Genomic DNA, 10,287 nt, shown 5'->3' on the forward strand with positions numbered 1-10,287 from the left:
TCACTCATTCAGAGTCCAGGTACTCGGCGCATGGGCGAGTGTATAGGGGACCGAAGGGGAGGGACTTCAACCCCAGGAAGAGCCCACTGGAGCCCCAACTTGCAAGAACTAGCTGCAAGTCCCATGAGACACGGGCTAGAGCCCAGGACTCACTCTTTGAAAGCGACACATCCTACCCCGGTTGCCGTTTTCCCATCGGCAATTATCATCGTTATTAATTAATTATACTGATTATAACACTCTACACGTGTCCAAAACATGGCCCTTTCACACAGGCGTGCCTGATTACTGTTGTAATCCTAAGAGCAGCTCTGTGACACAGACGGATGGAAAGGTGCCCGCCCATTTCACAGATGGGCCCATGGGGCTCACAAAGGCTTCCATCCAGGGTAGTAAGCGGTGCACAGGGCTGAAGCCCAGGCCCTTCCCATGACGCATGACACCTCCCGATACACCTGAGGATCCTGCGTGGTAAAATGAAATCAGACCGCTTGGCTTTGTCTACGTCAAGACAGGCAGTCCAGGTGAAATGCTTCATTTCAACCCAACAGAGACAGCGCACTGGAATCCACTTCAGCAACCCTCCAGACCCAGGGGAAAGCTGTCATGCGTATATCGATGCCCACAGTTCACAACCAAGGATCCCAGAAGCTTCGCAACAGGGAGCATCCCAGAGGAAGCCTCTGGCAGGGACAGGCGGCAAAGCCAGGGCCAGGTCTCCACCGCCCACCCACAAGCAGAGTAGCTTTCTGCAAAACCACACACTGTGCTATTTCCAAAGGTGACACTCCAGGGCCAGGCCCTGGCAGACACACAGGCCCCACTGTCAGGAGGCCCCTGGAGAAGTGGCCTCACCACAGGCCTTAAGTAGTCTCCGCTCCGGCTGCCAAGCTGAGGCAAGGAGGCCAGCGCCAGAGGTTTACCCAAGTGCTCCCACAATGGGGCCGGTAGGCAGGGGCAGGTGCCCAGCCAGGGACTGCCCTGCTGCAGAGGCCAGCTCAGAATCTGCCTCCCCAACGACACGAATTCATAAGCTGAGAGGCGCCGACACCAATCCCTTATGCGATCCTCTGCTTTGCTGAAGCCAGCTTGCATCCATTTAGGTGTAGACCCCACGTCTGAGTGTGGGGAAAACGGGCTCCCAAGGTTGTTTGAGCGCCCCCTGGTGGCTGGAGAGCGAGTCCGTCTCTCCTCCAGGGCATCAACTCTCCCTCACCCCAAACCACGCCAGGTGGGCTCAGACCTGGCCACCCTAATCCGCTCAGGATCAACAAGCCCAGGGTGCGCCCCCTCCTCCCGAGGCTGCACACCGCAGGCCACACCCTACAAGACACAGGGAAGTACACCTCCAAGGGTGGCTGGCAGGTCCCAAGTCACTAACACAGGGAAATCCACAGAGTTCTCCAGGTTAGCCAGGAGATAGCAATGCCGCCCCGCCCCCTGCCCTGCCTGTCACCAGCAGCAACCTACAATTAAGAGGCTCATTCACTCTTCCAATACTTGGCAGTGGGGAGAAGGAGAGACACAGAAAAACTCACTCTAACAGGAGGTCTGAAGCTGCTTCCTGGTCCAGGCTCTGAAGCTTGGCCACTCTGTAAAGGACTGTGCCACAGAAAGACAAAGTGCTCCAGGGCCCTAGCGCTCCCCGGCCAGGCAACGGAGGTCACGGCCCTGCACTTGCACGTGTCTAAAAGCTGGAGTCCCGTTCCAGCCGACAGCGCTTCCTGCCGCTTCAAGATCTGAGTCCACACACAGACAAACCACCAGCTCGGCTGTGAAGCCTCTTATCTGGACGCCCAGGTTCCAAGGATCCCCCCTGACCCTGCAGTGGGCTCGCCCACCGTGTCTGGTGCTGTGCCTCCTCCGCAGCCCAGCCGCCTCCCTGGCCCCTGTCTGTCCCACTGGCTACTGACTCGTGGTGAGATGACCCCTGCCCGAACCGGTGCTCACTGGATCTGGTGACTCGGACGCATCAAAAGCTGCTGTCCCCTCTCTCTCTTTCTCAATCCCCCCTCCCCTTCTAAGACGCTAGCCCGGGATAATAAGTAACCCACATTAATGAACACTGCTTGTCACTGTTTGAAGTTAGCCCTGGAAGACTGCATCACCCTCCTCCACCCCCCTCAGACAACAAAAAGCAAGATCAAAGCGTCCATGGGCAGCGGTGCTGGCTCTTAACAGACCTCTGCGAACCCCAGCAACACATCCGTCCATCCGTCCATCCATCCGCACTGCCTAACTTGAAACATCTGTAAGGTCCAGGCACCCCCCCAGCCCCCAGCCCCCACCCGCTCTTACCTGTACCCACTGTCAGCTGTTTCTGTGGACCTCACACTGGCCGTGGCCCTCAGCGTCTTGCTGGACAAGCCGACGACCGTGGGGGCGAGCTTGCACTTGAAGTCGGCACAAGTCCACTCCTCCTCTTCGTTCAAGGTGGGGAGGTAGCCACACAAGACCTTGAGGCTGCCCAGGCCCCCGTGACTCACGTACGCCGGGTTCTCTCCCCCACTCCTCACATACTCGAGGTATATGTCGGAAGTCAGGAACACCTGGTAGGCGTTCCCTTCCATCACCGACTGGATCTCTGTCTGCGCCTGGTCGAACATGATGGAGTCGATCTGCTGCTTCTTGATGCCGTCCCGGATGTAGGTCTTGGTGGCAGGTCTCAGCTGCTTGGACACGATGCTGTTGTTTTCAATGTACCTCTTGTAGATGGCTTTGGCTACTCGCAAAGTTTTGGTATCTTTCAGGTTCATCTGCCTGAACCCGTTGCAGGCAAACCAGAAGTCCAAGGTATCCACACATTTCTCCCTCTCCAGGAAGGTCCGGAAGAGGTAAGCCCCGTCCTGATCCCCCAACAAGCAGTGCAAGGACTTGGTCCACCTGGTCAGGGGGGAGTCCGGGGACGCCCGCCCCTCGGGCTCCCCCAGGCCGTCTTCGTTCCGCCTGGCGTTGGACGACACAGGCATGGGCTTGGTGACGTGGCCCTTGCCCACCCCGAGCTGGCACGGAGGGGTCTCCCCTTCTTCCCCGGGAACAGGGGGCCGTGGCGCATCCTCCCGGAAGCTGCTGCTAGGATCCGGGAGGCAGGTCACCAGCACAGCACTGCTCATGGCGATGGGCGCGCTGCTTGCCGAGTTTGGGATTTTTTTCTTCTTCCAGGTCCTCTCAGCGATCGGCGTGGGGTGTGTGTGTGTGTGTGTGTGTCTCAAGTCAGCAGGGGCTCATCTCAGCGTCCTCTCTGGAAAGAAAAGGAAGGGGGAGGTGGGGGAGAGAGAAAAGGGTATTGATCTAATCAAAACCAGATCTACCCAACATCAAAGCCAGAAAGTAAACAGGCTTTTCAACTCCTCAAATTCAAATCAAGCCAGCCAGCTATCTGCGAGGGCGCTCATCTGAAGTATCAGACGCGAAATCTGAGCTCCCTGCACACTTCTCAGGGTGGGGAAGTTGAGGTGGGAGCAAGGGCGGGGGGCGGCAGGGGGACGCGGGAGGTGGGAGGCACCATCTGCCCCCCAAACCCGCGCGGCCGACGCGGGCGCAGAGCAGTGCCGCGCGCGCCCTCCCCTCCCCTTCCCTCTCCTCCCCTCCCCCGACAGCATCTACTCCAAGGAGGCGCGCTCCGGACGCCGGGCTGCGTGCAGGTGAAACCAATTTCGGCAAATTTCCCCCACTCGGCTCCGCACAGATAACTCGAGCGCCAACGCGCCCTTCCCCGGCATCTGGTTCCCATTCCCCCCCACCCCCACCCCCTCCCTCTGCGCTTCCCCCTTCCCACTCCTTAAAAATTCATTAGGTCCTCGCCCGAAAGGAACCCGCCCAGCAAAGGCGCGATGGGCTCCAGGGCTCCCGGACGCGGCGTGCACCCCCCCCCAACAGCGCGCCCCCAGTCCAGATGCAAACGGTTCTTGCACACACCCTCCACACCCCCGCGCCAAGAATCCTGCTCGGTCTACACCTCGGTCTCCGTTGCTACCCCAAATCAGAAACCAACTCATTCGGTGGAGACTTTGATCTTCAAACTTTGCAAGAGCGCCCAGAAGCCTCGGGACCCGCCGCCCCCGTCTCCACAACCCACCCCCTGGAGCCGCGAGCCTTACAAAACCGGATCAGAAGCCGTCTCACGCTACCTACTGCCTGTGCCAAGAATCCCAAACTCAACTGATCCCGAGCCTGTCTCTTTTTTTCCAAAAGAAAAAAAGTCTTGCCTGGCCAATAAACAAGCCGCTCTCCCTGGCACAAGGATCAAACTAAGGAGGGGTGTGGGCGGGCCAAGGGGCCGGGCGCGACCCCGGGAGAGGAGCCGGGGACCCCGGGTCTGGGCTGGGTGCTCGGTGTCCCCGCCCCGGGCCTCAGGCTGCCGGGCTGGGCAACGCGGCCCCGCGGAGCGGCGGGGCTGCGGGTAGCGCCGCGCACCCGGGCAGCGCTACGCACCCGGCGCGGGGGAGGTGGGGCGGCCCCGTTACCTGGAAGACGAAGGCCGCCGCGGCCGGGCTCTCATCTCCTCCGAGCCCCTCCGGTCCGGCACCCCCGGCCCCAATCCAACTCAACGCCGCCAGAGCAGACCACAGGGGGCGGGGGCCGGAGCCCCCCGGGATGCGCGAGCAGCGCCCCTGGCCCGGGCGGGCGGGGGCTCGGTCCCCGGCGCCGGCGCTCGCAGAGGCGCCCGCAGAAGCAGCACGGAACGCGGCAGCCTCGAGAAATGGCGACGCGCGCCAAAGGGGCCGGGGCGGCCAGGGGCGCGGGGCCCGGGCGAGGAGGTGGACGCGGGGGACGCGAGCGCCCGGGCTCGAGCCGGTCCTGCGCGCAGACTGAGCCTCCGCCGGCACTCTGGGCCCCTTAGCGCGGACCCGCGGCCGGGAGGGGAGAAGGGGAGGGGGCAGAGAGGTAGGAGGGGAGAGGGGCGGGGAGGGGGCGGGGGGAGGGCAGGCGGGGGGCGCCGCCACCCTTTCATCCACCTCCCAGAGGCACTCCCGCGCACACTCACCCCGACTCCAGCCGCGCCAATGCCAGCAACGCGACCCCTGGAGGGGGGGAGCTGCCCCCTCTCCGCCCCCGCCGCCACTTGGAGAAGTCTCCCCGCCCGGCCCCCCCTACTACCACCACCACCACCACCACCACCACCTCGACCCCCAGGCGGGCGCAGGAGGCGCGGGGGCGGCCCGGCCCAGACCCCCGGAGCGCTGGGCGCCGAGCCCGCGGCTCCCCTCCGTGCCTGCCCGGAGCGCGCCCCGAAATAGCCGGCCTGCCAACTTCAAAGCGCCGCCCGGCACATCAAAGCGCGCGGGCCGCCCGGCCGCCCCGGCCCCGGCACTCACCACGGATCCGCGCGCGCGCTCCGCGGCGAGACCCCGCAGGCGCCCCGGGCAGGGCCCCGGCCCCGGGCCCCGGATCGGCTCGCAGCGGCAGCCCCGGGCCCCCCCGGGCCGGCCCGGGCGTCGGGGAACATGGGGAGACGCGCGGCGGGGGTGGGGTGGGGGGGAGAGAGAGGGTGCGGGGAAGCAAGATCCCGGGATCAGAGCGAGATCCGCCCGCCGGGGAGGGGAGCGCGAGCCCCGCCGCCCCTTTTATGCAAAAGACCCGAGCGGGCCTCCGCCCCCGCCGCGGCCGCCCCCGGCCCCTCCGGCCCCCGCCCGGCCCGGCTTTCAACACAGGTCCCGTCTCCAGCAGTCACCCGGCGCACCAAATGTCCTCCGGGCGCTTCCAACAAAAACTGCGCTGTGGATTTAACTGTGCACTTCAAAGGCGCGAGCCGAGCGCACGGTCCTGAAAGGGAGGTAGGCGCCGGCCGCGCCCCGCGCCGCCCCCCGCGCCCCCGCCGCCTCTCCGCGGGGCGCCCCGGCCCGCACCCACCTCTCGGCCCGGCCTCGGCGCGCCCGGGCCCCCGCTCGCGCCCCGCGCCCACGCCGCGGCCCGGCGCGCCCTCGCCCCCAGCCCACGGAGGGGGGCTTCCTTTGAAGCGGCCGGGCTGGGGGGCCCGGGCCTGCACCCCCACCGTCTACAGCAGGGCTTTCGGCGGGGGAGGCGGGCGCCTCGGCCGCCGGGCAGCCGCGAGAGCCATCGCTACGCGGGGTTATTTTTATTTCCCGGCTCTCGGTTGTTACCGAGTTGCCAGGACCTTATCAAAGCGCAGCCGGCTCCAGCCGACTCCCCCGGGCCGGGCTCGCGGAGCCAGTGATCCCGCCGCGCCAATCGCCGCGGCGCTCGGCGGGCCCGCGCCTCCCGCCTTAAAGGGACAGCGCCCCGCGGCCGCCCCGACCCGCCCCCGCCGCGCGCTCGGCTCCGGTCTTAACCCTTCCGCGGCCTCCTCCGCCCCCGCCCGGCCGCGCGGCCGCCCTGGGGGGCGTTCTCGGCCGGATTCTCTGGCCTCTGGGCTCTGGCCTGCTCCCCTGCCTGCCCTGGCCCTCCCGGGCTCTGGAATGCAACAGTTCCTGGTAGCATTCTGGCCATGGCAAAACTGCGAGGAAGCAGTTTTTTTTTGCTTTTTGCTTTTTTTTTCTTTTCTTTTTTATCATCAAACACTTTTCTACCCTTAGTCAAGCCTCCCTGGGAATTTGGGCTTGGAGGACTTTGCCAAGGGAGTTGCAGGCCTGGCCTCGACTGGCCGAGCGCCACGGGGCGTGCGCGAGGCCGGTGAGGCCGGCACGTGCGCGCTGGTGCGCGGCTGTCTGAGCTCCGGTGCATAAGGGCCGCGGTTTGCGGCCGTGGATGTGTGAGGACGGGTCCCTGGGCGCTGGAGACGCTCCCTTCCACCGAATTGCAAAGCATGCCTGCACCCCCTGGAGATGGCCCGGACCGCCTAGCAAGCCCTCCTTGCGCACGCGTGGACTGCATGGACCGGCCCCAGGAACCAGGCACATGCCTGCCTCGCTGCCAGGGGCCCCAGCCTCCCATATGTTCCATATTAAACAGACATGGAATGTCATTTTCTGCTCCACACGCGGTTTTCATATATTGCAAACTCCTCACCCCGCTGTCACCTTTGAATTCCACCCCACATTCTCCCCAAAATGTTTCTAAGGCACAACCTTGTCTTTTCCTTTAAAAGAAGAAAATACGATGCCAGGGGCCCAGAGCATCACTTATTTGTTCCTGTCGCTGTGGAACCTCCCTCTTGGGATGCGCGAATCCACTTTTGTTCCTCTTAACGCAGCCCAAACGCATGCACCAAAGAGAGAGAGAGAGAGGGCCAAGAAGCAAAAGGCGGAACTGTTGGAGGCTTTGGCCCTCCACCTCGGCTCGCTTTTCCTCTATTTACTTTCTGCTTGAACTCTATGGATCCGAAAGCTCTTTGCATGCAGAGAAGGCATATGGTTGGAAGTTTAGATGTGACTGTCTAGGTGCCCATAGGACCGTCCGCCATCCCGGCTGCGTCAGTCTCCCGGGAAGGGAAGAGGTGGAATCCATACTGCCCGACTGCAGCTCCTGGATGCAGGGCAGGAGGTACCACCCTCTCCAAGGCCCACCTCTCTGTGTGTTCATGGTGGGCACCCCTGCCAGGCGCCCCGTCCTGGGCCGCCAGCCTGGTCCAAAGCTTGCAGACTGGGTTATGAACTGCCACCCCCTGGCGGTAAATTGGGGAGGCCCTATGTTTCATCTGTGCCTTGGGACAACTGCTAGGTGGGGGGCTTGTGGACTCTGACAGCCTGGCCCCCCAGGACCCCTGCAAGGCGAGTGGCCTGCATCTCAGCAGCCAGCTCTGAGCGGATGTGCAGGACCCAGGGCCACCAGCGATGCCAGGAACAAAACTGTCCCCGAGGTTCCTGGGAGTCTTTAGGCCACAAAGAGTGTTATTACTGGGACAAAAGTGAAGACGGAGGGGGCCGAACTGCCAGAGAAGCCTCTACAGTATCAACAGCGGTTGGGACACATACACACACACACACACACACACACGCACGCACACACACCATGGGGGAGGGGAGATGGAAAAATCAAAACATCCAAAATCAAAATAAACAGTGTTCAGAAAGAGGAGGCTTTCACAGAGGAAGCGGAAGTTCGGTCTTCACGGGTGGCTTTCCGCCCCTCCCGTGGTCCCTGCTGACCCTGCGCTGGCCCCAGCCAGCCTCACGGTCGCAGCTCCTCAGGCCCAGAGGACTGGTGTTCAGGGCTACGGTGGCAGGAAGGGAGGCCGGTGGGGCCTGCTTTGGTTTGGACCTTTTCAGGTACCTTGGACTCTTTCAGCTACCTCTCCTGGGAGCCTGGTTTCTAGGGCAGGTGCTCCGCTCACCTTAGGCCTGCAATGCCCACCCCCCCCATCACTGCCATCTCTCCTCTGCCCCGTCCCCGCCCCCGCCCTCTGCTTTATATCTGTTGGGACATTTCCTACCCAGCCAGAGGCTGGCTGCGCGCGGAGAAGCCCAAAGCCTGTTCCGGCCTCTGGGTGGCTGTCGGGACTCTTTCGGGGGTGACTCCCAAGCCCTTTGCTGGTACCCGGCCCCTTGCTCCAGGTAGCAGTTTTCCATTTTCCCTGTCTCCCTGGCAGAGGCGCGGTCATGTGACTTGTTGTAATCCTGCACGGTTGCCTGGAAACTGGAAAGCAAGGTGATGGATCTCTGCACATGCTCGCTCTCTACCCCCGCCCCTCGTTAAAGAAAACCCTAGAGGAGAATACGGCAGGACTGCCCAAGCACAGGCGAGTTGGAGGAAACAGAGAGTGATTTTTCGTTTCTGGGATTATGTCCTGGCCTGAATCCCTAGAATCTCCCACAAAACAAGGACGACGGAGACATCCGGCCAGTCTCCAACCCCGCACCAGTTGGGACCTCAGCATGGCGGAGACAGGGGACATCGCTCTGAGATTCAGTAACTGTGTCATATATTTCGCGGGGGAAAGCGCCACCTTGGCCCATGGGCCTATGAGTGGGGATGGAGGTGGAGAGAGACCCAGGTACATGTCGCTAAGGCTGGAGGGTCCCCAGCCACTCTGAATCCCATTCGTACGCCGGGCAGGTGCACTAATGGCCGTTGTGCACGAGAGCATCGAGGTAAAAGCCTGGCACGGAGTGTGACCTGTAGAAGGTGCTCGGAGCACGGTGGCTACTCCGGGGTGGTCCCCGTGCTCCCTCCATCGCCCGCTGCCTGTTCTGGGAAGACAGTCCCTGCCCCACAGCAAAGATCTCCTCCAGTGGGAGCCCAGGAAGTGTGACCGCCACAAATGGACCCTTAGAGTCCCCTAGAAGAAGTCAAAGGAGGCAGGGCCTTTAATGCCACCTTTCAAGGCCCCCCAGAAGACGACAGGGGCCCCCCAAGTGCCATCCACTCCACCCCAGCATGTAAGAGATGAGGAAAAGGAAGCCAAGAGAAGTTGAGGCTTAACTTCGGAAGGTGAGGCATTAACTTCACCCACATCCGAGCTGAGCTCCGACTTCCAGGCCTCATTCGTCGTCCACCCCGGGGTGGGGCCTGAGCACCCAGAGGCCTTGGCTTTCCAGGGCAGGACTCATGGACAATGAAGGGTCTTCAAAAAGTGCATGGAAAAGCCTGGTATGAAAATCCCTGTAAGGAAGTGTGGCTTTTAATTCCATTTTCCCATGAGGTTTCTGAAGTGCCCGCACGCAACAGGGCTTGGCCTGAAATCCCTGGAAGGCACGCTTCCTTCGGCCCCTACCTGCCTGCAGCCCCGACCCTGGAGCTGGGGTCAGCCTGACCCTGTATGGCGTCTCAGAGGGGTGGGTCCCCCTAGGGAGAACTGGCTTGGAGAGAGTGGAGAGGAGGAGGGAGGGAGCCCCAGCTGGACCCCACTTCCTGCCACTCCCCCCTCCCCCCTCCCCGCTTTGCACAGGAGGAATCAGCAGTGGCATGGTGGCATGGTGGGAGTTCTAAAGCCACAGGGAAGTAAATGTGAGCTCTCCCCACAGGGAGAGTTCTGTGTTCTTTTTTTGGACAGACAGAGTAGACAGTGAGAGAGGGAGAGACAGAGAGAAAGGTCTTCCTTTTGCCGTTGGTTCACCCCCCAAATGGCCACTACGGCTGGCACTGCACTGATCCGAAGCCAGGAGCCAGGTGCTTCCTCCTGGTCTCCCATGGGGTGCAGGGCCCAAGCACCTGGGCCATCCTCCACTGCACTCCCTGGCCACAGCAGAGAGCTGGCCTGGAAGAGGGGCAACCGGGACAGAATCCGGCGCCCCAACCGGGACTAGAACCCAGTGTGCTGGCGCCGCAGGCGGAGGATTAGCCTAGTGAGCAGTGGCGCTGCCTGAGTTCTGTGTTCTTAAGTTATGTTTTCCATCATGTCACCCCCCACCGCAAAAAAATGTATTTTTTATTTTTTCATTTTTATTT

At 62.4% G+C, this 10,287-nt stretch overlaps 1 protein-coding gene across 1 annotated transcript in view; it reads right to left on the reverse strand.

Annotated features, from left to right (window-relative positions):
* AXIN2 (axin 2) overlaps positions 1-6,173 on the reverse strand; it is a 30,264-nt gene extending 24,091 nt beyond the window's left edge. Inside the window, exons 1-2 of the mRNA XM_051825874.3 lie at positions 5,854-6,173; positions 2,299-3,241 (exon numbers count right to left, since the gene is read on the reverse strand). Of these exons, the coding sequence (XP_051681834.2) occupies positions 2,299-3,113 (815 nt within the window). The 5' untranslated portion in view covers positions 3,114-3,241; positions 5,854-6,173. The remainder of the gene's footprint in view (positions 1-2,298; positions 3,242-5,853) is intronic.
* Between the last annotated feature and the right edge of the window lie 4,114 nt (positions 6,174-10,287).

The sequence above is a fragment of the Oryctolagus cuniculus genome, chromosome 17 (assembly GCF_051225735.1).
Source record: "Oryctolagus cuniculus isolate XC-2025 breed Fujian yellow rabbit chromosome 17, ASM5122573v1, whole genome shotgun sequence".
NCBI classification, from domain to species: Eukaryota; Metazoa; Chordata; class Mammalia; order Lagomorpha; family Leporidae; genus Oryctolagus; species Oryctolagus cuniculus.